At 38.4% G+C, this 27,517-nt stretch overlaps 1 protein-coding gene across 1 annotated transcript in view; it reads left to right on the forward strand.

Annotated features, from left to right (window-relative positions):
• Positions 1–27,517, forward strand: part of LOC118556560 (glutamate receptor ionotropic, NMDA 2C-like) — a 56,397-nt gene that overhangs the window by 25,302 nt on the left and 3,578 nt on the right. The window contains exons 4-10 of the mRNA XM_036148345.1: positions 2,000–2,211; positions 16,203–16,371; positions 19,449–19,602; positions 19,839–19,964; positions 23,369–23,598; positions 26,183–26,343; positions 26,439–26,626. Coding sequence (XP_036004238.1) covers positions 2,000–2,211; positions 16,203–16,371; positions 19,449–19,602; positions 19,839–19,964; positions 23,369–23,598; positions 26,183–26,343; positions 26,439–26,626 — 1,240 coding nt within the window. The remainder of the gene's footprint in view (positions 1–1,999; positions 2,212–16,202; positions 16,372–19,448; positions 19,603–19,838; positions 19,965–23,368; positions 23,599–26,182; positions 26,344–26,438; positions 26,627–27,517) is intronic.

Genomic DNA, 27,517 nt, shown 5'->3' on the forward strand with positions numbered 1-27,517 from the left:
AGGGAAAGCTCCTCCCAACAACTCCTGTGTGTTTATCTTGTCGAAAAAGAGAATCTCATATGTTTTTCTGGCTGAACTCGGCATGTTAGCAGAGTTTAAACATCCAGCAGCAGGTGATTGTTGAGATGTCTCTCTTATTGCAGCACAGAGGTCAGAAGAAGACAAGTTGACAGTTTATTTTGACTTTCACACAAATGGGTATCTTTGAATAATTCAATATGTCTCAGTAGTTTGAGATAAATTATTTTGGTAACCTCAGTCACTAGCAGTTATTACCTGATATTTTTTTTCCCACAATAAATCCAAGTGCTTTAAGTGGTCAAATGTCAAACTGACTTGTCAAGATTCATGGGTAAGATGAGAAGAAAGGAAATGTAAAAAGACTCAGAGCATAAGGAGAATTGGTCCTGACTCCTGTGTTATCTTGGAGCAGGATCAAATGCAAGGCAATAAGACGCTAACTCTATTCTGCTGTTTATCTGTAATGAATACAGACCCTGAAATGATCTTTTTGCTGAAAAGGGATTTTTTTTTTTTATTTATGGGGTGGGGGGGGGGGGGGGGGTGGGGGGGCAAATTTACATATAACTTATCACCTTAAGCGTCTATAACCACTATAGGCTTTGTTTATACTTTTGTTCACCACTCGGGTTGTTTTAAATTTCATTACATGTTGAAAATGCCTTTTTAATTGCATTTATTTATGTACAAATAACCAACAGTCATATTTGCTGTGTGCTTTATGAGATTAATTAATAAACAATGAACAAGTCTGAGAATCAAAGGGAAACCGTTTCTTCACCCAAGAGTTTTTCCATAATTTGAAATTTAATTCACTTGACAAAATGCCAATAAAAGAAGCATCAATTAAACTGCAAGAATGGTCGATATGAGCAGCAGCAGAGAGGAATAGCAAAAAGTCCAAGGAGAAATTATATATTTGTAACCCCCCCCCCCCCTTTCCATTTTTTTTTACCCTTTTTCATTTCATTGTGACAAGCTATACTCACTGCAGTGTTGAGATAGGATTGCTTTTTTCCCCCTGCATAAACAGCAGAGATTATGCTGGAAGAAAAACAATTTGTTCAAACAGTTTGTTTATCTGCAGGAAGTTATTGACATTTATTGAAGCAGTCGCTTAGTTTTTAATGCTGAATAAGAGAATCAGCTGACATTTGCATTAGTTATCACACATCTAGGGGTGAGGCACAAGCCTAGTGTTAAAAGTGCTTTCTAGGAAAGAAGAAGCTGCTATTATCTCATATTGCTCTAATACAAACAGACAGTGAAGGACATAGTATAGGGTTGCTGCTCCTTAGACAGAGTAAACAGCTGATTTTTGCTCAGCTGTTCTTTGTTTTATGACCACCACTAAACACAGAGAACATTGGGGCAAGCTGATTATAATGAAAAATTCAAGAGACAGAATGTGTGCCACGTGTGAAGTGGGTCAACTTTTACTATTTTTACACTTAACTGTTATATGAGTGCATACCCTTTAACTAGACCGGCTACTATATAAAAGAAGAAGGTTATGGGTCTTTAAAATAACCCTTAGTGACTCTGTTCCGACTTTTACATAAATGCTCAATTCCTATCAATGCCAAATTAAAGTCATTTTATGATCAATGTAGAGGAGCTGTAACTGTGTTGTTTTCATTAAGATGTTTAATTATACTGTTTACAAATTCTGTTTCCTGAAATTTAAATTCTTCAGACTCAGGAAAGTAAAACTTGGCTCACAGCTATGGATGAATGAAAAGCTTAAACCTGAACTGGACTACGCAATTTTACTGTTACCAGTTTAAAAGGTGCATAGCTTATTCCTTTATAGCATTGGGTACATTAACATTCACATCCAGGACATGTTCCTGTAACATGAAGACTTCTCCCAGAAGGTCTTGGTTTCTTTTGCCTATTCCTTTAACAGCCGAATATTATAACAGGCGATTTTTCACTGCATCTTGCTGATTCATGCTTCTTCTCTTCACTCCTTCAGGTGGGGACGTATGAGACGGGAATCCTGCAGATGAGATACCCCGTGTGGCCGCGGTTTGGCTCCTACTTTGAGCCCGTGTCTGACTACAGACATCTGACCGTGGCTACCCTGGAAGAGCGGCCCTTTGTTATTGTAGAAGCCGTGGACCCTGCGACTGGTACCTGTGTTAGCAACACTGTACCCTGCCGACGACAGTCCAACAAGACGGAGGCGTAAGCTAACTGACATAATTTACTTTCTGCAACTTTTGTTTCAAATCAGTACTAATTAAGAGGAGCACCGATCTTGTGCTTTTCCTTCCCGAGTCATCAGTCGCCACCGCATTACAGGGTTGAATGTTAAATAAATAAGAACACATTTAGGTCTATTCTAGTGGTGGGTATTGCCAAAGAAGTCACGATTCGATTCGAATCACGATTCACATGCCACAATGTGATTATATCATGATGCATCACGATACTTGAATTATTGCGATGCATCGCAATGCATTGTGATATTTTCACTGAACACTGTACACCAATGGCTCACTGGCTATGTATGATCTGGATAGTGTCTTCAATTGATACATACTGTAACTGAAAGCAACTGAATTCATACATAGCTGTATTTATTGAAATGAATTTTGGAGGTATTGCCGTGAAAATAAAAATTACTGTAACTGGACACAAATATTACTATTACTGGAGTGGACACACTGACAAAAAGTGCTTAGGATTTATAAAACTTAAAATAACAAAATAAGGATAATCAGTGTCGTTTACATGGCCTCAGTGGTCCTTTAAACCAATGAAATGAAAACATTCAAATGTATGCGCGTGTAGATGTTGGGGCTAGCATGCAATCGAATGTTGTTTGTTAAATCAGTGCTTGCGGCGCTGGCGGCTCTTGTTTTTCTGGATGGCGCCTCAGCATGTGTGCCTTTTAAGTTTGTTGTGTTCCCACAGTATTTCATCACGATGTAACAGTGTTTGCAAATTACGTGCGTCATATCAATTTTGTTTTTACCTTCTTTGTTTTTAAAGCCAAAATGCGTCCAAACATCTGACTTGACATGTGATGGAGCCGGGCGATGTTCTCAGTCTCCTCCATGTTTTGTTTATGAATGACGCGTCGTAGTATCCCGCGGCCGGAAATGCTTGTGACACAAGGCAGCGGGTGTCAACACATCTGCAGCGACATCTACTGGACTGGAAGTTGTATTCCACTTGTTTTTGGCTGATGTTCGCCAACCATTCATGCAATTTTATTTAGTCATTTTTTAAATTAATAATCGATTCTTGGCGTCAAGAATCGATGCATTGGGTCGCGAATATTAGAATCGCGAATCATCGTCATGACGATTATTTTGCACACCCCTAGTCTATTCATCCAGCCAGAGTAACAGGGTAACAAAACCCAGACTAAGCCAGAGTTACGAATGAATGAATATTACTTCTCCAAAAAAAATAAAAAATTATGCAGATTTTTAAGACCTTGTAATGTAATACATGGTATATTTAATTTCATCACAAGATTTCTCAGCGTACAGTTGAAAGGAACAATTGCACACGAAACGAACATTGCACACAGTAATGCTGAACATTCATTTTACTGCTACTGCACCTAGAAATGCTCCCCTGTCATCTGCGAGTATCATTTCTCTCTTGGCAGATTCTGAGTCAATCATTCAGTCATCTTGGGTAAAACAAACCAACATCTGATCAGTGTAGAGTCCCTCAAACATCCTTATGTGCTAGAAGAGCCATCTTAATTGATTTTGTATCCAACTTGAGAGTGCCATTAGCCATGAGATTAAGAGGCTCTTCCCCTGCCATTAGTGCATGCATGGCTTCTTATCACTCAATGAGGGGAGATACTCATTAGGCTGCTTGGCCAGAGTGCAATATCCCAGGGATCACCCTGTGACCCAATCAGGGAAATATATGTGCTGCATGGTAGGGTATCAATTAGATGGGACGATTAAGGCATGTCATCAATCCTGAACACCTAAAGACTGATATTGGTGTTCATTAGCAGGGGAGAGAAGCGTTGGCCATTATCCATTACTGACAATGGTGTTAACGAGGTGAAGGGAACAGAAGATGAATATCGCGCCCCTTCAGTGTTATGAAGCACTGTGGTGCTTTATCACTCATGCTGACTGAATCTTACAGCCACTACAGAAGAAAAATCCCTGCCAGAAAAAAAAAAACTTTTCATTAAGCTGAATTTTAAAGAAGCAGTCGATGAAAGGTCAATGAATTGGACAGGTTTCCACCAATAATGTCAAGAAGTTGGGGGGATTCAGGACGGGGATAGATTTTTTGTGAGTTAGGTTTTTTCTTTGTTGGGTTGCGCCTACTGCACATAAAATATAATCTGTACATATATTTATTTAATTGCAAATTCATGTAGTAACAATAACATTTCAAAACAGGTAGTATACTTAGGTAGCTTATCCCCTTCAGACCAGAGAATTTTGGGCGACCATAGGCTTTTAGACGCCTGAAAAGAGCTGAAAAATATTTGTTTCTCTTCAAGTCAAAAGAAATCAGCAAAGATATCAGGCAGAGAGTTGTGGAGTTGTACAAGGCTGGTTCACCCTTGGGTGCAATTTCTAAATGTCTGAAGGTGCTGTCATGTTCATCTGTTCAAACTGGTATTCCAAATGGAAAATTACCCAAATCAAAAAAGTGGTTTAAGGGTAACAAAGTCAATGTTCACAAAGCCCTGATCTCAATCCGAATGAACAGTAATGGGCACAGCTGAAAAGGCTTGTGCGAGCAAGGCGGCCTACAAACTTGGCTCAGTTCCACGGGTTCTCTCAGGAGGAATGGGCCAAAGTTCCTTCCAACTTTTGTGAGAAGCTTTTTGAAGGAGATCCAAAAGGTTTGACAGTTTGAAGGCAAGGGTGGCAAATATTAGCAAAGATGTATATACACTTCTAACCTACAAGAAAGTAATAAAACAATGTCAAACAAATATGGCTCTCATTATTCTGGCATTTAGAAAATAGAAATAATTTTGTTTATCCTAACGGACCTAAGACTGGAAAGGTTTATTCAGCGTTGTTTCTCATCCTCGTGTCTGACAGTGAGAAAAAAAGCTTCCATTTCTTTCTATATAATATATGTAAAATTCTGGTTTCAACTATAGATAATAATAGGAAAAACATAGATTGCCAAGCTATTGATTCCTCCTGAGATTGCCTTTAAAAATTGTAGTTTAACTGAGGATGTAAAGTAATTATTAACCAATACTTTTAAGCTGCACAAAATGTAATGATTTTTAGTATAAAAGCATTGATTTTGATGTAGTATTTGTTTCCTAAGATCGGCTTTGTTACCATGGTGGCATAAATAGATAACAGAATTTGGTAAAAAAAAAAAGAAAATCTACGACACTGTTGATGCATCTGAACTAAAGGCGTCTTTTCCATCATCACAGGTTCTCAAGTGCTGCCTAAACATAATTAATCTCAAAATGTTCTTGCAGCTGTCAAAATACCAATGACTTCTATAAATGGAATATCATGGGTTAATTGGTTCAGATAATTTCTGATGTTTGAAAATGACACCATTCAAGCTAAAGGAAAGACAGAAGCATCTAAAGGTATGTTCACACCAAGCGCGAACAAAGCAAATGTTTCGCACTGATTATCTGTCTGACGCTTGACATTTTGCCTCTCACTCGCAAACAATTTGCGCTAACAATGCAGCTGAGTCATGGTGCTGTATGTAATGTGCACAGCCAAAAAAACAGTGTCGCCGCTCCTGGGTCCACCAGATCCTCCAGAGATGCACCTGCTTTGGCAAGTCCTACCACCTGTACTGGAGTCTGGATGACGGCCGCTTCCGGTGGTACTTCCGTCTGCCCAGGACCCAAGATGAAGACCTGCTGCCCCATGTTGGGGGACGGAATCAGGCTTCTTCAGTCATTAAAGCCACCATTGCTCAATAGAAATATAGTCAAATTGTACAGTCGAAATATTTAACATTTAAAAAAACCTTGTTTGGCTCGGTCTAGTTCACTCAGCGAGATCTAAAGTCTCTGCCAGACAGATTACAATTCTGAGAGGGAAAAGACAAACCCCTATCCCCCCCTCCCATTCTCCAAGGAGGCTGACGCTCTCTTGTCAAAGCAGTGCAACGACTTTTCAGACCTCTGCTTCGTCGATTTATTCATTTTCAAAAAAGCAACTTTTCTGTTTTAATGGCAATTTCACTGTGAAAGCAGCGTTTGTTCTCCAGTTTAGTGAGGGAGCCGTGATTGCCTTTACACTTCTGCAGTCAGTCTCACAGATATGTGTCTTTGCACGACAAGCCAGGACGAGGACGCGCCCGAGCGAACCAGTGCATGAACACCATGGATTGTTATCAAGAGCTATTAAGTAGCTGGTTGGAAATGAGGCGAAGTTGACTGGATTCGCCATTTCTGCTGAATGTGCGCTCCCGAAGCAGCAGATGCAAATTTTGTCAGAAGTAAAAGATCTTAGCAACAAAGCGTCTAGTCTTTTTAGCAAAAAGAAGGCAGAACCGAGCTCCCTCCATTGCTTGAAAACTGCCCCGTTATTTACTCTGGTATTGTTCCTTTGGTGATCTCAGTCCAATTTTGCCCTTTTCGTCACAGTAAAAAAAAATTTAACTCTTGTGTTGGAGTCTGTGATTGGATCTAAGATGAGCTTGTTGCTGGTCTTTTTTGGTCCATCTTCCAAAACAGTCGGTGTTCTCTAATGCCTCAGTGGCAGCGGAGACTCTCAACAAAGTAAAAGTTCAACAACACTTCAAACTGTTTGAACGAGAGCGCGCAGCGCGTGACACGCATGCAATCACCCAGACGGTTTGGTCCGATTCTCTCTCCCAAACTCACTAATTGGGCTATAGAGGCAACTGCGGTAAATAGAAGATAACTCATTTCACACAGGCAATTGTAAGGACATATATGGGAAAGAAAAAACAACATTTAACTTAAAAACATGGGCAACATGCGCAATGCACCTTTAAATAAATGGCTGAGGAGGACCCTTGAAGCGACGTGAATTGATGTAAAAATTTCACTTTGCTCTAGTCACCTGTCCATCACAGTGTTTGCAGTTTCACTTCCATCCGCATCGCTCGAAACGCAACGTTCGCATCACGTCTTTACATAGGGATAACCTGTAAATCACTCGCACCATTCGCCTTGTCCCCGTTGATGTGAAGGCACCTTAACACATTTATGATAAGACCAAAAAGGCATCCGCCAAAATAATCAGGTTATTGATAAAGTAGCTGGACAATGTTAAAATGGAAAAACATTTGGTCCACCTGAGGATTTAATTTAGACAATAGTCTTGAATGAAGCCTGGCATAATGCGCAATTTCAAAACTGTAATCTCACACTGCAAGATGGATAGTATAAAATCTTGATGAAAAAAAAAGTTTAAACTGTACAATGAAAGTGCCAGCTGAATCTGATATATCAGTCTAACAATAAATGGAGAGCAAGCTACGAGTTTGCTGCACTTATTATGTGTTAGATGCTGACAAGAGGGAGAGGGGGGTGAGGAAAGGGAGACAGAGGGAGCAGCAATCATGACTGGGCAAGAAAAGAAAATAATCACATGTCTGTTGAAACAGCAGTTACACAAAGAGCAGTTCCCAGAAAATAAGAAACTGCTCGATATTTGTTTGGGAGAACACTAAATCGTTAGATTGCACTGAGTGACCCCAACCCATGAGCTTATTTAAGATTAAGACCAGAGATTTTCTTTCATAACAAAAGATGTTGGCTAAGATTGCACACAGTTGCCTGTTGTAGCCCAGCAGTGTGGACCATACAAAACATTTCATCATTAATGGTTAACATTTATTTCCTTGGGGAAAAAAAGTGATTTTGTAAATAATAGTTTAAAGCTTCTCAACAAAAAAAGGATGTCATATCAAGAGGTTTTAAAGATTTACAGAGATGATCAAAATATCCCCACAAGATTTCGATTGTTTTCATTCAACCAAGAAGCGTTATTCAATGACAAAGGACAATTTACAAGGAGCATTGGAGAAATTAAAATTACTTGTTTTTTAGGGCTGGGCAAGTTAACGCGTTAATTTTGCGTTAATTCATTAGACTATTAACGGCAATATTTACTTTAACGCGCGTTAACGCATGTTGCTCACATGGTTTTATTTTGTGAAGGTCTGTTGCTGCGGTGTAGGGGTTTGAATCAGAACAGTAGGTGGCGATAATGCGCCAATAACCTCGCTGTCAGCCAAGCCTCGGATTCAAAGAGGAAGAAAGATACTGGCCGGAAAAAAACAAAGCCGACATGCGGAAGGCGGTGTTTCCCGCAGGAATTTGCTTAGGCGAGGCGGTGAGTTGGCGAACGGAACAAGTTTTGTGCGGAGCGGAGCGGGGGGGTCTGCATCGACGCCGTCGGTGAAGTCGCTTCTCGTTTCAAAGTATCCATGTGTTTTTGCCTGTTTTTCCCTGCCATTCACTATATGCACGCGAGAAAGCAACAACAAAAAAACACGTGTTAATGTCAAATAAACATGCAAGCATATCGAGTTAGCAAGCATTTCAGTTTAAAGTTCTTCCAGCAACGAATATGACAGAAACAAGTTAGTTGTAACCACTGCCAAGTTAAACTTTGGTATTGAACATAAAATGGTAATGCTGCTCCCTGCTGTTACCTCAGAAATTGCCTGTTTTTGTTAGATTTTTTCCCATAAAGAGAATTCCCTGTCAGTGGCAATAAGCTTTAATTTATTATTATTGCTATTTTTTGTTTTACATGTTTAAGTTGAGCTTTACACTAAATATGTGTTACTGATAAGTGCTACAAATGTTACAACACTTTTGTTCATATGGCAGCAGAACATTAAAATAAAAGTGCTCTTTACACTACTTTTGAATTCATTCTTGGAGTTTGTAAATACAATGCGATTATTCATGATTAATCAGGCAAATTATGCGATTAATCGCGATTAAATATTTTAATCGTTGCCCAGCCCTATTGTTTTTATTTCCATCTAACAAAAATGCCATCAAAAATGATTCATTCCCTTCTTAATGATAAGGGGAAGAGCTTTTATTGGCTGCTTCAACATGTCCTGGCCAGCCATGGTACGGCTCCATGCTCTCCAGCCAAAAACTGACCAGACCAGTGTGGCCCCCACTTACCTCACTGAACTGCTCACACCTCAAACATCCACCCGGACCCGGTCGGGCCAACAGCACCGTCCGGTCCTGCTGAGGACGAGGCTTAGAACGATGGGCAACAGAGCCTTTGTGGCTGCAGCTCCCCAACTCTAGAACACCCTTCGGGACTGACTCAGATCTCCACAGACGGTTGATGCTTTAAAGAAAGGACGTAAAACCTTCCTTTTCATGAATGTTTATGCTGACTAAAGCTTCTTTCTCTATGGATATTTTTTGTTTTATGTTTTTAATGACTGAATCTGTCTGCCTCTGCAGCACTTTGAGGTTTTGTATCAAACGTAAAGTGCATTACGAATAAAGTGGATTATTATTATCATTAATCATAGCGCAGGAGGCAGGACTTTATGTTGCATCACACTACAAAAACGGATCTAAAAACAAGTAAAATGTTCTAAAAATTAGTGTATTTGTCCTTGATGTGAGCAGGTAAATAAGATTATTTGCCAATGGAATGAGTATTTTGACCCCTAAAATAAGATAATTTGACATCCTGCACTTCAAATAAGACGATGGATGAGTTGTTCCTATTTTAAGTGCAAAAATCTTATTCCATTGGCAAATCATCTTATGTACCTGCTCAAGGACAAATGCACTAATTTTAAGAACATTTTACTTATTTTAAGTTCCGTTTTTGCTGTGCACTCTCAGCGGACAAATTACCCATAATGCAGCAGCACTTTTCTGTACCCATAACAGTCAAGATACAAACTTGGTGCCTTGGAAAATTAAGAAAGTACATGTGAGTACACCATGCATACTCAGGACATAAAAAAATAATCACTCACTGGAGAATTTGCTCAATAGCATAACATGTTTTCTGGACAACAAATTACAAAAAAACAGAGTGCGTTGCTTGGAGTTTTTTGTGTCACATCTGTAGTTATCTGATTGGTTCTAACCTGTTGACGCTGAGCCTGTTAGTCCTGCCTTTCCAGACTGATACGGCGTGTATACGGCTAGCTAGGCTAGCTTCTACAATCAAATGTTTCTCATCACTGCCAAGAAGCCTTCCGCATGTTTCTACTGGTATCTTTGACCTTTCATCTTTTGTGATGAGCTCCAAGCCAATATGTCTGGAAGGTCTCCATGCCATCACCCTTATATTTAGCTCCCTTTAACCATTCTTTATTAGATTCAAGTCAGGACTCTGGAAGCACCACTCCAACATGTTCAGGACATTTGCCGAATACTTCTTCACATCTTTAGCAGTCATTGTAAGAATGAAACATCATGATGAGCTTGTCTGCAGTCTGCTCCAAGATGATGCTGAATGCTGATGTGGTCTATTGGTCTATCAAATGTGTCTCCATTTTTACACCATAATGTAGTGAAGACTACATTATGGTGGCCAACAAGTACATTTTTGTTTTATGTAACAAAACCGAAGACTAGACGTTTTCTTTGACCAGAAAAAGTTGTCCAAGGCCAAGCAGACTTTGATTTGCCATAGTCTGAGCAACAGCTTCCTCCCTGGATGCATTCATGGAATCCAGCAGTATGCTTTGTCAGCTGTACCGTCAGCCTGACATGCTTTTTACAGCAACCATAAATCAAACAAAGAGACTTTTTACTCTTTTTTTCCCCAAAATATGTTGCATTGAAGTATCATATTGTTTACCAACATGTCTACAGCAACCTTTCCAGTCAGAAGCAAAATGTTGCTCAAGTAAAAAGGTTAAACCTACCAGGTGGCATGAATAATTTTTGGCTACATGTAGTATTTTACTTAATCTTTAATCCAGAGGTCACCTTCATTTATTTCCATCTCCATATGACCTAACATTCCCCTCCAGCCCTCAAAGTGTCCCTGCTAGCCTCTGGTCAAGCAGGTTATCCATTTCAATCCCTCAGCCCCGGGGCAATGCGTTCGGCTTGCCAGGCAGGCCATTCATGCCTCATCCATGCCTCCTCAGACAAACAGGGCTGGCCTTGAGTGGGCTGCGGCAGATTGCAACAGCTGCCACAATTTCCTATCTTTCAGTCAAAAAAAGGTTTTCAAGAAGGGCCACAACAATCTCAGGCTGGCTGCCTTATTCTCTGTTATCTACAGGGAGCTAGTTTTCCCCCAGAGCACTCTGTAGATGATTAATTCAGAGGTAATGTCCTGGTGAAGGATGACATTGAGCTGAAAATATAATCATACATTAATAGCGTTCAATAGCAATGAGCTCAGAAGTTGATATAATTAAATTTTTAACTGAGTGCAACAGTAGATGAGCAACAAGATCAAAATGAGCCAGTCAGACACCTGTGCTGTTCAGCTTCACATATTTACAGCTTTTTTAAACTAATGTTTGACAATTGTGTTACTTTAAATTCTGTCAGCAGATTTAAGCAGACTTTTATTCATCAGCTCTCAAGCCAGGCATGACACACCGTCATATTTACAGAAAAACAAGCCGCTTCTTGCTTTACTAAAACCTCAATAACGAGTAAGTAAAAGTTATTTAAAAATGTTGTGTAATAGGGAACAATGAATAAGATATGGTTGCGCTTAAAGAAAAAACATTGGGGTCAAACAGGGGGAATTGCAGCCAAAATCAGTAAGAAAGAAGCTATGATGATCTCTCCAATCAAAGCCCAGAGACTCCAACAGAAATCTATCCCAGCCAGCCAGTCTGATTTAAGCTGTATACATGCCATATCAATCTGGTAAGGAGCTGGTAGAGCACAATTTCAAATGATTTCGTGTGGGACTAACACGGTCAGCGTCATCAAGTTAGAACCAATCGGTTAACTACGGATGTGACGCAAAAATGTCCAAGCGGGGCGCTGTTTTTTTCTATTTGAAACATGTCAACGAGCAAACTCTCGTGAACAATATTTTGCCTAAAAAAAATAAAAAGCAGAGGATTCATGGTGTACTCACGTGCACTTCCTTAATCTTCCAAGGCACCAAGCAACAAAAACCTCCAAGCAACTACAACTACAACTCACCTCACTTTTTCTTTTTTTGTTTTGAAATTACAGTGACATGGCATCGTCTAAAATTACACCAGTCAAACTCAATACAATAAAAAAAAAAAAACTTGGGTAATGTTAACCTTACTGAGTTAACTCTGTAGGTTCCAGTCCAGCAGGACCTAACCGCGTCATCAACCAAGCATGGTTTGAGCAGGTAAAAAATGGCGAACTCCATGGGTCCAAAAAAATAAGCAATTGTTTAAAGTAATGAGTTTTTAAGTATCACAAATTTTTAAGTTAATATGAAAATGACAACATATTTGGGCCAACATTTTCAACTAGTCATGACTTCCTTTAAGATACTACAGAGACCTATTTAGGCCCAAACAGTTAATTTATTGCTAATAGCCAAGTTAGAGCCCAGCCATAAATCCTGGCAGCTGGTGAGACAGCATGCTGGGACCTCTGTGTTTACTTATGGCAGGCTGATTTTCCTCTGAAGGATTTATTTGTTTCTGTTTGTTCTTTCCTGCCAACTTGCTGCCTTCCTGTTCATCTCATTGCCTCCTGGCCTATGATGTGTGGTTCCAGAGGCCATTAGAACGAGGGTCTGGGGAAGGTTGGGGGGTAATGTGCCATTAGAGCGCTCTGCATTGCACACATGGCTTACTAGTTATCTAACACATCACACCGTGCATCAAATGAAGGATGTTTTTTCAGGCTCACTAAAGGAAGGCAAAACATATAATGTTGAGTAGTGATCTCTTTGCAAAAGAGACCAAAATGAAATAAAAGAGAAATACAAGTTTTATTACCAACTACTACATAATGTGGTGATTTATTGGAAAGCACTGACAAAACTGTTGAATCTCATTTTGAGTGTTGTGCAGTAAACTATGAACTCATCGGAAGCTGAGACACCAGCTCAGAACATCAAACAAAATTTGACAGCGCACAAAAATAACTTGAGTAAATTCAAAATGTAGTTTTCAATTTATGATGTAATTTATTATATTTATAATATAAGGTATAATATAATGACTACAAGTGGATATTAGCATTTTTGCTTTAACCTGGCCCCCAAGCATTTCCCTGACTCTGTTTTGGTCAATGTGTTGTTGTGCATAGTCAAATAAACAAATACCATACCTTTGATCTGGTTTCCTGTTATATGATGTTATAAGTATGTTTCATCTTTTATGCTTGTATGCTTGTTTTTATTGTAAATGATTGTAAATTATTTTTGACCTGTGAAAGGTTTCAAGAAGTTTACTTCCTGTTACGGAGCAGAATTCATGGTTCCATTAATGATGGCGAGCCAGCCAGGTTCTGAAGAACCAAAGCCACCAAGACCATCAGACTACCATCCTCATGTTTGACCACGAATATGTTCTTTTCCTGAAATTCAGTTTTATCTGGCGGTCGGACGTTTGCTTCATTGACAATCAGCCTTGACATTACTTCTGCGTCTCTTTGGGGAACAGAGGGCCGCAAAAACTAAAGTGACCAAGACGAGATTTTACTAAAAATATAAAGCAAACACCCAAATTCCCACATGAAGGACTTAAGAATACAAATAGAAAACTTTAAAAGTAAAAAATAAACAAAGGTGTCCTTAACATCATGACATTGTAATCTAGATACAAATCTCCATTAGGCTCTGAAAACTGCCATCCGTAAAGTTAGTGGTTATTTAACAATTAGTTGTAAATGCCTGGTAAAATGTTTCCTCTGGTAATGCTGTTAGGTACAACCAGGTTGCTGTGGGAAAAAATGCATGCTCCTTCCTAAAAATAGAGAACTGTATTATCACAGTCAAATGCTTTAGTAGACATTTCTTATCGCTATATTAAATTTACATTTAATCCCAAAAAGCAGCAAAAAAGATCAAAACTTGCGGTTTATGTGCTGGCATGATTTAGCAGACCACTCCACTGTTAACCTTACAGTCGCTGCACCAGATCGGTTTTTCCTCTTCAAAAAAACAACCCTGGACTTTTAAAATCTTTGCGTTTTGTAGCGCCTTCAAGACTCATCATGGTGCATTTATCTTGTTCCAATGAAAAATGACCAATCCTACTGATAAGTGAAGTAAACTGGAATTATTTGGTATTCAGGACCTGAAACTGTGCATTTAAGCTTATGCTGTGTGCCGATCAGTGAGTGGGCATGATGGCCTGAAGAGGATAGCTCAGAAAGCTTGGCATTCGGTAGATGTTAGCACAGCTGTATGACATCTTTAAGGCTCTTAGCACATTTGAGACGATGCCACATGCGAGGGCTGGCAGGTAAAGAGGAAACTATTACCACTGCAGCACATGACTTCCTGAAAGGATTTCAGCTGTGGGAAACTAAACTCAGCTTGTTGGGATTTTTAAAGCTGTTGCTGGTAAATCCTTTTGAAGCTGTTAGTGTAAAGAAAATATGATTCTTTTAAATGTCGTCTTTCTTGAAAATTAGTTCTATCATAACAAGTATTCTTCGATATTAAACTGTTTTGGACAATTGTGAATTTTCTAGTAATGATATTTAAAGGTTTTCTGACATATGACTATTTTGAGATTTTTCATAACAGCAGAGACAAACCTCCTCTCCTTCATAGTCAAAGCCCTAGAAGAAGCTCCAGTTATGTTAGGTACTCTTCAACACATCCAGTCATATTCAATAAATTAGAACATTATTGAAAAGTTTATCTCAGTAACTCAATTCACGAAGGGAAACACATTATACAGATTAACCCAGGCGGATAAAGCTTTTAAGCCTTTATTTCTGTTGATTATGATTTAAGATTAGAATATTTCATCCGACCAATAAAAAAATCTAATTATATACAGAAATGGGTGCTTAAAAGCATGTTTATCACCTGCTTAAATGTTTTTATTCAAAATATTTATTGATCTGACAAACAGGCCTCTTAGAAATGCATATTCCAATGTATTTATCTAATTTATTTAATTATTGCACATGATACCATTAGCTCAATGCTCAATGGCCTAATTCTTCTACACAAAGTCACACACAAAGCTACTCCTGCTTTTTATTCTCTACTTTTTCTTGGACATAGAAATAATCCTTAAACAGCTGTTAAGTGTTTTTAGTGTCTACGCTCTTTCCTTCCAACATCCAGTTGATCATAGAGGATGATCACTCATACGGAGCTGGGTTCAGCTGGAGGTTTCTTCCAGTTAAAATCGAGTCATTGTTTTCCATTGTCACCACATTCTCACTCAAAATGAGGGATTGTTTCAAAGCTAACAGCTCAAGAGACAATCAACCGTCGGCAGATGCTCATTTAGATGATATTGCTGCAAAGTCAATGATTCAATGTAGTCAGCTGAGCTTCCTTAGATATCTTGATGCAGCTCTACAAATTGGCATTTTGTATATATTTATATGTATATGCTGGGCTCGGCAGGGGCCTTTCTGTTTGGAGTTGTTCTCTACGTAGGTTTCCCCTACCATTTGTGGCGGCGTGCTCAGTCGCAGCAGCTCAAGCTTACTCTCCATCTGGTCTACGAAATTTTGCTGTATGTATAATGACAAATAAAGCACCTTATTATATTACCATATACCGTATATATAATTGAGTGAAGATGCACTAAATACATGGTGGGGCTGCGTAATGTATGGATTACGCAGCCCCACGACTTCTGATAGAAGTTAAATTTTAATTGATGCTGTTAAAAGGTACTCTTCAATCTCACACTTCAAACAAGCAAACCGCTCAATCAGATCCGTTGATCAACAGCTGCTGTTACCAAAAATGTTTCAGTCCTGATTTAAAGGAACAGGTTTCTGCACGTCTCAGGCTTCCAGCAGTCTGTTTCGGTCAATAATAACAAAAGTTATTGCTTCCTCTGGTGTTTTAACCATGAAGTGAACAAAGCTTTTATGTCCAAATAACCCAATGTGCGTATATTACTAAGAGTCTTGTAAAAAACAACATATGATGTGATCTCTTTAGAGTAATACATGTGAATCCTAAGCTGAAAATCACACCCTGCTGCGGTTTCAGAGATCCAATGAGTAACCCACAATAACCACAAACTACTAATTAATGTAGAAGAACAAGGAATATTGCCTTAAAAACAACATTGTCTTTTGTTTTTTTGCTTTTCAGTATCGTGGGTCACACTGAGCCATACACAAAACTGTGCTGTAAAGGCTTCTGCATAGACATTCTGAAGAAACTCTCCCGCACCATCAAGTTCTCCTATGACCTTTACCTGGTCACCAACGGCAAGCACGGCAAGCTGGTCAGGGGCATTTGGAACGGGATGATCGGAGAGGTGAGTGACAAAGACCTTTTTTCACATGGTTGTTTAAATGACTGGGAGTTATTAAATGTAATGGCGCGTTCACACCGATTTCACACAAACGGTGACACCGACTCCACCACGTCATCAAACAGAAGGAGATTCTATCTGCTTTTCTGATCATCTCATCCGGGATTTTACCGAGCAAGTCACACTGGTGCATTTAATGGGGAAAGCTTTAATTTTAAGTGTTTCATCTTTTATTCTACTCACACTTATTTGGTTCCAGTCATTAACCAAATAGGTTTGTGTTTTGTAATGTTTTATAAATATGTCTAAGTTGAATAATGTGTGATAAAACTACAATTTGTTGCTTACTCGGTCAGTATTTAATACAGGTGACAATAAATTGTTAAAATAGAACGATAAGAATCTTTTTAAATTCAGCATATTGTATAAAAAAAAGGCCCTTCGTGTTATTTTATCTTGATACAAGAGAAAACTCAGGTCTTTAAAAAAGTGGACGCTTATCAATTAATCGTTAGTTAATTAATTAGATCAGTCAACTTTAGATTAACTTATTAGTCGATAACTTGCATCCCTAGTCAAGCAGAGCAATTTTTGCTTTCATGTCAGGTCGTCATTCATCAAACAGAAAAAGAAACGCAAAATTTTTCACTAGTCACATTTTTAAAAGGACAAAAAAGTCGCAAGAGGGATTTGAAATTTCGGCAACAGCGCTCACTACGAAGCCGAGGCCCGTATAAGACAGATCCGATTTTATACCCCACAGCGGCCATCTCTCCGAGTGGCGTCACAAACACTTTTAAACCAGTAGATTTAAAATTGAATGCAAGACACCTGTTAAACCTTAGGAGGGCGCCACACTGACAGTTTTAGACACAAAAACAGGATTTCAACAAAAATGCAGTAATTTTAGAATCAGACGTAAATTTGTCAAAATAATGACCAGGATATGTAGACAGAACAGAATATTAGACATAGACTTAAACTTTGTCATTTTGTATGCACAGAGTGCGTACAGAACGAAATTTCATTTGCATACAGCTTAGAATTTCAGTGGATTGCAGAATAAAATAACTTTGCAGGACAAATGAAGTAACTTTGCAGGATAAAAAAGTGATTTTGCAGGACATTCCAGGATAAAGTGCACAGTGATTTCACAGTACAGCAATTAAAATGTAAACAATGCAGGACTCATGTGATACAGAGTCCAGTTTTAGCTTCAGCAGTTCAACCGTCTGATGGCAGTAGGGAAAAAGCTTTTACAGAGCCTGGAGAACCTACAGTGGATGCTACGGAACCTCTTCCCAGAAGGCAGCAGGGAGAACAGTCCATGGTGGGGGTGTGAGGGGTCTCTGATGATGTTACGGCTCGGGACACACAGTGCTGCGATGAAATGTCTTTGATGGAGTGAAGAGAAGCCCCAATGAGAATCAGAATGCTCTCTATGGTGCTTCTGTAGAAGGTCTAGAGGATGGGCAGGGGCAGGCGGGCTCTCCTCATCCTCCGCAGGAAGTACAGTCGTTTCTGTGCCCTCTTCACCAGTGATGTGGTGTTCACAGACCAGGTGAGGTTGTCCGTGATGTGCACCCCCAGGAACTTGGTCCTGCTGACCACCTCCACAGCTGAGCTGTTGATGAGCAGAGGAGCGTGGTGAGGCCGGTTCTTCCTGAAGTCGATGATGATCTCCTTCGTCTTCTCCACGTTCAGGATCAGACTGTTTTTGTCTGCACCAGCTCACCAGCTGCTCCACCTCCACTAGTCCTGGTCGTTGTCGTCTCTGATCAGGCCCACCACCGTTGTGTCATCAGCAAACTTCACGATGTGATTGGTGGTGAACCTGGGAGCGCAGTCGTGTGTCATCAGGGTGAACAGGAGGGGGCTCAGGATGCAGCCCTGAGGGGAGCTGAGGGTGATGACATCAGAGGTGTTCTGACCGACCCGGACTGACTGAGTCCTGTTGGTGATGAAGTCTAGCAGCCAGTTGCGAAGGGGTGTGCTGGAGCCCAGATGTTCCAGTTTTCCCACCAGATGCTGTGGGATGATGGTGTTAAACGCCGAACTGAAGTCCAGGAACAGCATCCGCACGTGCGTGTTCTTCTCCTCCAGGTGTGCCAGGCTCAGGTGAAGAGCAGAGGAGATGGCGTCCTCAGTTGAGCGGTTCCTCCGGTAGGCAAACTGGAACGGGTGTTAATAGTTTATTGGCAAAACAAAGTCGGTTTTGCCCTTCACTTTTTCAACTGCCAAATCACAAAACAACACAAGCTGATTAAAACTAGTAATGCTGGTCAAGTGGGGCATCAAAGAACCCTGAATGTCCAGGTTAACTCTAAAACAATCATTTTAGTACATTTACATGTTTAATCCTGAGTGAACAACAGTTTATTCATTGATGAAAACTATATTTTAAATTCCACAAAGCAGCAAAATATACTGATAAATTATTCAATAAATATTCAATTAATTAGAATATTATGAAAAAGTCCATTTGTTTCAGTAACCCAATTAACTTAGCTAAGCACATTATATACAGTAATTACTCACAGACTGATGATTTAAAGCCCTTATTTCTAGTAGGAATTCAAATGACTAAAATGTGATTTTAAATCTATAGAAATAGATCAAGATTGAGGTAAAATATGACTGATGTATAGACTACAAATATTGTCTAGTTAATACCATTATGGTGTTAGTGACTGAACACAGACAAAAAAAGATCTCTTTAAAAAAGTTTTGAGTTATAGTCTAATTTGATTCTCTGAATAATCTACAATTAGATTCTCTAACTAGGCTTATTGCTGAAGTTTTGAGAGAAACGTCGCATTATTTTATTTTAATTTTTGTTATTCAAAACCCAGAAGGCCCTGATGCTCAATGGGCCACTAGCCATTCCAGGAGGGTGAGTGGCTTCCACGAGACAGGATGAACAAACAGTAAAATGAGACCAAAGCAGAAAGTTACAAGCGTTCATTTCACTGATAAATACTGTATATCAATGGTCAGCAAGTATGTCTGATGTTATGCTTTCTGCCTACTTAGCACAAAATGAAAATGCATTTGTAAAAAGGTCTTATTTTTGTCAACAGGTGTTCTACAAACGGGCGGACATGGCTATCGGCTCGCTGACCATAAATGAAGAGCGTTCAGAGATAATAGACTTTTCGGTGCCATTTGTAGAGACGGGAATAAGTGTGATGGTGGCTAGAAGTAATGGGACAGTCTCTCCATCAGCTTTTTTAGGTGAGAAACCAATTTTGACTCCACGCTACGATTGTTTTTTTTGTTTTTATTTAAACTTGAGTTCAACCATCAATTACACAGTGAAGTGGCCTCTGCTACTAAGGCTACCTTAGAAGATGTTGGGTTAAGCTTTTTAGAGTTGTCTTTTCTTAATATCATACCTCTTTTCCTCTCCTTTACAAAGAACTGCAAATATAAATGATTTCCCTGCCCAATAACACTGTTTTTCTTTGCAGAACCATACAGTCCAGCTGTCTGGGTCATGATGTTTGTCATGTGTCTGACAGTTGTGGCCATCACAGTGTTTGTCTTCGAATACTGCAGTCCAGTTGGGTATAACCGCAGCTTGGTCAGTGCTAAAGGTAAATCTTACTCAATACATCAACTACCCTTCAAAACGACAGGATTAAAGAACAAGACAATGAACATGAATGCAGGTAAAAAAAACAAAAAAAAAGTTGGAGGTAGTTGTACGCACAAAAGGAAAAGTCGTAAATATGTTTTTTGTTACAAAAGTAGAAGCAAACGACTCCTAGAAGGCAGAGCAACAGACCATAAAAGACCATAAAAACAGATCATATCTCACCACGATGAACCCATTTTAAAAAAAAAGTTGTATTGTTGACCTAAGAATAACAATTTGACACAAACTAAATAGTTAAAATGGACAAATATATGAAAGGGAAACATAAGCAGCTAGCCAAAACTTTGTATAATGTCAGCTTGTCAGGAGGAAGAGCGCGCTCAGCCGCACACACAGAAGCACAATAGCTTTCTCTAAAAAGGTAAGCAGTCAAGTGAACTACAGCCAGGAAATCACAAAGATAATTTAACAGGCAGAACAGTAAGGATTACCAGGATGTTAACGAAGTTCCCTGGACACAGGAGGGGTGTAAAAGCCACCACATCAGAACTACTGAGCAGCTGAATAAGCCACCTTCTCCAGGTGTTTGGTAAACTGTCAGCTGTTGTCAAGTTATGCGAGATAAGTGAACGACACCCTCCTCAAAGTCACTTTTATTGATCAGTCATTATGCAACTTTTATGTTTTGAGAAACAAAGTGCAATCACAATGCCCAATCGTCAGTTTTACTTAGGGATGCATCAATATGAACATTTGGGTCTGATACTAATATCCAATATTAATATTGACATTATGTCCAATGTACCGATGTGTCTTTGAATTACCGTATTTTTCGGACTATAAGTCGCATTTTTTTTTTTTTTTCATAGTTTGTTCGATCCTGCGACTCATTCGGGTGCGACTTATAAATCCAATTTAAAAAGCAATTCTTCTCAACCAGCATGAATCAAGGAGTAAACATTACTGTCTATAGTGTATATATTCAGTCCCTCAACAAAATCACAGATATCGCCCGATTTTGTTAGAGAAACCTGGTTACTTTAACTTAACCTTCCTATGGTGTTAGGGTCCCGACGGACCCGTTTTGAGTTTTAACATGCATAAAAGCACTTCATACATTTGTTTTTTGAGTTGAAACTTTTTGACTTTGTCAGGGACTTCCATTTAAACAAAGTAAAATCTTTTCTTTTTTTTTTACTAAATTATTAAGTGCTCTGGTGAAAAAAATGACTTTTGTGGTGTTCGGGTCATTTGTGACCCGGTTAAAATTTTCTATTATAAAACAATAAAAAATGCCCAAAATTAAATCATGAACACACAGTCAACCAACAGCCTCTTCCTCCAACCACTTGAGCTTCATTTAGGGGCTTTTCTCTTTGCCTTTTTGCAAGAACAAACAAAGGGAGACATGTCTAGGCTTGTCAAGCCATTTGAGTGTAGAGGTGGTGACTTGCAGAGTACACATCTCCAATTCACAGGATGCAACAATGAGGAGAAGATATGCTGTTAAAACAAAGGCCCAGGGGGCCACAAAAAAATATTAATACCAATCTTTTCATGGATAAGGGAGCCCAACCAGCTAAACAAGAGTTAAGAAAACATTGGATGATAAAAGATTGTTTTTAGGGTATTTTATGGCTGATTTAATACACGGGTCCAAAATGACCCGCTAACACTACAGATGGCAGCAGAAAGCTAACACCAGAGGAAAGTTAAAAATGTATTGAGGCATTCACAAATAGACACTAAAGACTGACATGTGGTATATGTTGTTTCACTGTTTCAGTCTGCATTCACGCAGCATAACGTTGCGTGGTGCAGCTCTAAGCGACAGAACTGTGTTACTGAGCTGTCACTGAAGCTAATAACAGCTAGCGCTAGCTTACAGGTCTGTTGGGTTACAATTTCGCTGATGCGTATTATCTGGTCTGACGTATAGTCCGGTGCAACATATATATGCTTTATTTCCTGTTTATGACAAACCTTTTGACTGATGTGACTTGTATTCCAGAGCGACTTATATTCTGAAAAATGCGGTATATGTTCACAATGTTGTGCCAACTGAAAATTACGCTAACCTAATTTTAGAATGTGGGTAACAGTCTTGACTTACACGTTGCTTTTCTTATGTCTTCTTTCGACACCATGAAAACCAACCACACTGCTGAAATTACATCTTTGCTTAATTAAAAAAAAAAAACAACAATCCTGGCTTCAATGCATGACAGTCACTGTCACATGGCCAAAAAAATAAATAAATCCCACGTATGACCGACCCCATCCCCTCCCCGTCCTGAAACACTGGCACAAAGATCAACTAGAAGGAAATGTAACACTGGCGGATAATGCCAGCTTAATTTTACTTATCTGATCAATACTGATATGCTGAAATATCGTTCATGCGTAGTTTTATTTCTGAACATTTCTGAACATTTCAGCTTTTTATTGTACTGATAAGAACTGTCTCTCAGCAACTGAAAAAGACTGGTTACATTTTCCCAAAGCAGCAACACCCCTGGAAACATAATTAACACAAACAAGCGCTTGTTTGTATCTCCGTGCCGGGGAAACACAAACAGCAACAGTTCTGGCAAATTAAGTTTCTGATTAAAATCTTTATAGTTTGCATAACTGAGACACAACTAAAAATAGATCATTGTAATTATATAAAGTATACATAAATGTGTCTTTCAGGTGAGGCAGTAGTGATAGTTATTAGACAAGCATTTTAAAGTGCTTTTACTGCGGTATAGAGACAAAAAGCTACTAAAAGCATCAGCTTGAACCTAGAGAAAGCTATAACTCTTTACTTCTTACACCAGATTGTGAAATACACCAGAGGTCTAAGAGAAAAATGTAGTATGAAAACCTATTTACAGTGTTCACATATTGGATCAATTCTTGGTGAATGGAGATACCGTGGTTTCATTTCAGCATCATGTGGTCCCCTAATACCCAGTGATGGATGAAAGAAGCACTAAACCAGGGCATGCCAACTGATCTTTATAGGACAGGTCTTTCCTTTAATACAATATTTTATGTTACAGGTTTTAGTGTAGATAATATCCTCTGTGTGGATGTTATGTATTAAGTTGCTTTATTATCTATAGCTAATATGTAATATTAATTAAATCAACAAGGAAAAACCTATTTTCAACAAAATGGAAAACAGAAAATAAACGTAATAAAACAATGGCATAGGTCTCAAACATCACATTAACTTGTGTGGACGATGTGAGACAAGATTCAGTTAGAAAGAAAAATAGAATTATATCTTATGTAAAAATTAATTTGAACAGCTGTCTCCATGAGTTCTTCAGTGTTTCATTCAGGAAAAAATATATTTAGGAGACAACCCTCTAAAGTAGACACTAACCTTTATTCTTCTTTCTTTTTTTTCAGATCCTGGAGGTCCCACATTCACCATTGGGAAGTCAGTCTGGCTTCTGTGGGGGATTGTCTTCAATAATTCGGTTCCTATTGAGAATCCAAAAGGCACCACAAGTAAGATCATGGTACTGGTCTGGGCGTTCTTTGCTGTCATCTTCCTGGCTTCCTACACAGCCAACTTGGCTGCCTTTATGATCCAGGAGCAATACATCGACACCGTTTCTGGACTCAGTGACAAAAAGGTACGGATCTTTTTCTGAGATGTTGTGGTTTGTTGTCGACTCTTGGTCGACTGCAATCTAAAAGGATTTCTATTACACATGTCAGCTTAAATAATAATATATATGATTTAGCAATGGTATCAAGGTGTTACTCGATTGTATCTGTTGCTTTATGTCTGTTGGTTGTGCTGTTCTTTTTGTGTCTCTTTTCAGGTGATGGAGCAGACAGAGGACATTTTATCATTCTCTTCCTTTTATCTCTTTCTTTCACCTCTTCTCTTTATTTTTTTTTCTCCTCTTGTTTTTCTTTTACTCTCCTACTTTCCCATTGTAGTGTCCATATAATTTGAAATTCTCCCTGCAGGAATCACAATAAAGCTATTTACATGCACAAATCAAGCGGAGCATTATGGCGAAAGCTGTTTGCTCCACTTGTGAAAGCAAAATCTGTCGAGCTCTATTTGGCATTAAGATATCAATTCTTATTGCCACATTGCTAGACAGGACACTGGGAAAAAAAATAAAAAAAAATAAATAAATAAAAGGATTTCTATTTTGCCTGAGTAAACTTATGCTGCAGTTACTAATTGTAAATAATGGTGTAGTGAACAGTTAAATAAACCACGTTATTATTTAGAACAGGATGTCAGTTAAAAATTAGAAGAAATACAGGCGTGAATTTTCTGGGTAGACTGTTTTTATAATTTCCTGGTATTATCCATATTCGTGTTGCCCTGGGGATTTATTATTTAGAGGTATTAAAGAGGAAATCTGTGTTAAACCATCAGCACAAAAAGTGATTTGTGGTCTCGTTACTTTCAGACAACTGAGGAAATTAAACAGCATATTTTGAGGAAAGAGACCAAGTTGTCCACGGCGCGTTTTGATTCTAGGACAGTCGCAAACAATTCTGTTTCCATCATTCACCAATTCTGCAACGCAGAGCAAGAAACAAAGCTCTTTTGACAGCGACTCCATACATTATCCAACACCATGCTGAATGTAGCAACGCCGTAGGAATGTCGAACTGAACTAATGTTTGACCAGCTGCGCTAAACTCCCCAGGGCCGGTACATGGAAATAAGGTACAACGCAACGTAACAAAGCGACCTTGTTCCAAAGAAAGGAATAAATCGTCAACACTGCAGAGCTAAATATCTGTAGTTTTGGGAGTTAACATTTCTCCATTTACAAGAAATGTCCTCATAAGTGACTGATGACGACATTGGTGAAGTGTTTTTGATGTGCATCTGTAGTCAGATGTCATCTCAGCAACATGACAAAAAACAGCTCCATCCAAACAAATTAATTTTGAATTTAATTTTAATTCTAGCGTTTAGATTTACTTGAAGAGATACGTCCCCGTTACTGCAGATCATAAGTCTAAGTAATTGGTAGAAATGCATTACAAGAACATTTTTATTAGAGCTGTACGATTTTGTCAAAAATCTAAATTGCAATCATAATTGTGATTTGATTTTTACTTTTTTCTGAATTAACCACAAACAATGAAAACGGCCTGCAGATGAAGATGTTTGTAAAGGAGGACTATTTAAAACAAGAAATGTATCTGTTTTTATTAATCAGAATATTAATATTAAATAGACAATAGCGTGTTGAGTTGGACATGAATCCCTGTTGAACATAAAGTGCAACCAACAAACAACTCTATGTAACAGTTTGACGCTACTTAACGCTGTGGTGAGATTCCTAAATGTTTCTGGTAAAAATTATGATTATATAAACTCTAAAACAAGTAATACAATTGGATTATCTCACTGCTGCAGCTCTCTCACCCTTCCATATGGAGCAAACTCACTTTAAATATATTACCGACACCTAAAGGACGCGATCCATTAATTGTTACATAGACAAAATTGCACAACTCTGCAATTTGGAAATTGCATTTTGTTTAATTGTAATTATATTGCAAATGTGATTAATTGTGTAGCCCTAATTTTTATAGCATTGCACAGCTACGCAGAGGGCAGCAGACGTTAGGACCTTCAAGAGTCCTGAAACAGCCGAATCATAGCTAATATTTTGTTTTTTGTTTTAATATAAGTGCTAATTATTTAACATATGGACTCTGAAAGGATTTGCATAAGGTTAATGAAAAAGTCAAATCCTGTATTCCCACTCGTCCTACTTTCTTTCTGTGATAATTAAATGCATAAAGTACTGCCAAAAGGGAAAGACAACGGAAGGATGAAGGAAGCCTGGATCCCCCTGGACACAACGTCCTGGACTTTAAGTTCATTTCTATAATAGTGGTGTTAGATGTGACAATTAACAGAACAAAAACCCTGCAGGATACACACAAAAATATAAAGCAGTGTGGCAAAAATAACAATTGCCAATGTTGTCAATGCCAGCGTGTCTCTGAGTTCTTGTTGAAACTTCGCTGTTTGTGGCATTTCTGAAATACAGAATCATATAATGTAATAAAAACATAATGAAAGGTGAGGGGGTCAAACTGCCACCTGGATATATGTCAAACTATGTGTGATAAATAATGTGTACATTGCTGAAGCTATCTCTTATGTTTAACAAGCACAAGAATCATGTTTGGTAATATAAAATGTTATTCCACATTTTTCCACAGTTTCAAAAGCCACAGGAGCAGTATCCTCCATTCCGCTTTGGTACAGTCCCAAATGGCAGCACAGAGCGCAACATAAGGAGCAACTACCCCGAGATGCACTCCCACATGGTCAAATACAACCAAAAAGGAGTGGAGGATGCTCTTACCAGCCTTAAAACAGGGTAGGTTCTGCCAAGAGTTATATGGACACAAAATGTGGAAATGGAAGTGGAGCCAAACGGCTAAATCAGTTGTGCGATCTCGTTCACAATGTTAGGAAACTGGATGCCTTTATCTACGATGCTGCTGTGCTGAATTACATGGCTGGCAAAGACGAAGGATGCAAACTGGTAACCATTGGCAGTGGAAAAGTGTTTGCTACCACTGGTTACGGCATTGCCCTGCAGAAGGACTCGCGCTGGAAACGGCCCATCGACCTGGCCCTGCTGCAGTTCCTGGCTGACGGTAACTGTGGTGCATCCATAAAGACACCGAAACCACCAAAAAACATTATTTAGTGTTCATATATATATATATATATATATATATATATATATATATATATATATATATATATATATATATATATATATATTTGAGTTTTCTCAAGCTGTAAGCCATAATCAGCGATATTAAAACAATAAAAGGCTTGCGATATTTCAGTTGATTTGTAATGAATCCAGAATGTATGACATTTCATGTTTTTTAATTGCATTACAGAAAATAAAGAACTTTATCACAATATTCTAATTTTCTGAGACAGTCATATATATATATATATATATATATATATATATATATATATATATATATATATATATATATATATATATATATATATATATATATATATATATATATATGTGTGTGTGTGTGAATTAAACTGCATGATGGCTTTTGGTGGTTGTAAAATGAAGGAATTCATCTGACTGGTCAGAAATGCATGTCAATAAAAACAAATCTGAAGTTGATTTATTCTGCTAAATAATAACTGAGACCAGGTCGCCTTTAGTTCAATATGTACCAAACTGCAAGAGAAATAATAACACACAATGCATAATACATAAATGTCAAACTGAGAAGCCACAGGCAATGCTGTTACTTTACTTCTCATATCAGCAGAAAAGACATGTCTTCTGAAGAAACCACCCTTTTGTGAGAAACATAATGAAAATTATATTATTTTTATTGTATAATATGATTGAACTTAACTTTGTAAAGTGCCTTGAGATGACATGTTTCATGAATTGGCGCTATATAAATAAAATTGAATTGAAAAAATTGAAAAAATTATACTGTTTTGTAGTAAAAAAGACTCAGTTGTATATGTTGACTGGTTGATAAAATGTCTTTAAA

This window comes from Fundulus heteroclitus, chromosome 16 (assembly GCF_011125445.2).
Source record: "Fundulus heteroclitus isolate FHET01 chromosome 16, MU-UCD_Fhet_4.1, whole genome shotgun sequence".
NCBI lineage: Eukaryota > Metazoa > Chordata > Actinopteri > Cyprinodontiformes > Fundulidae > Fundulus > Fundulus heteroclitus.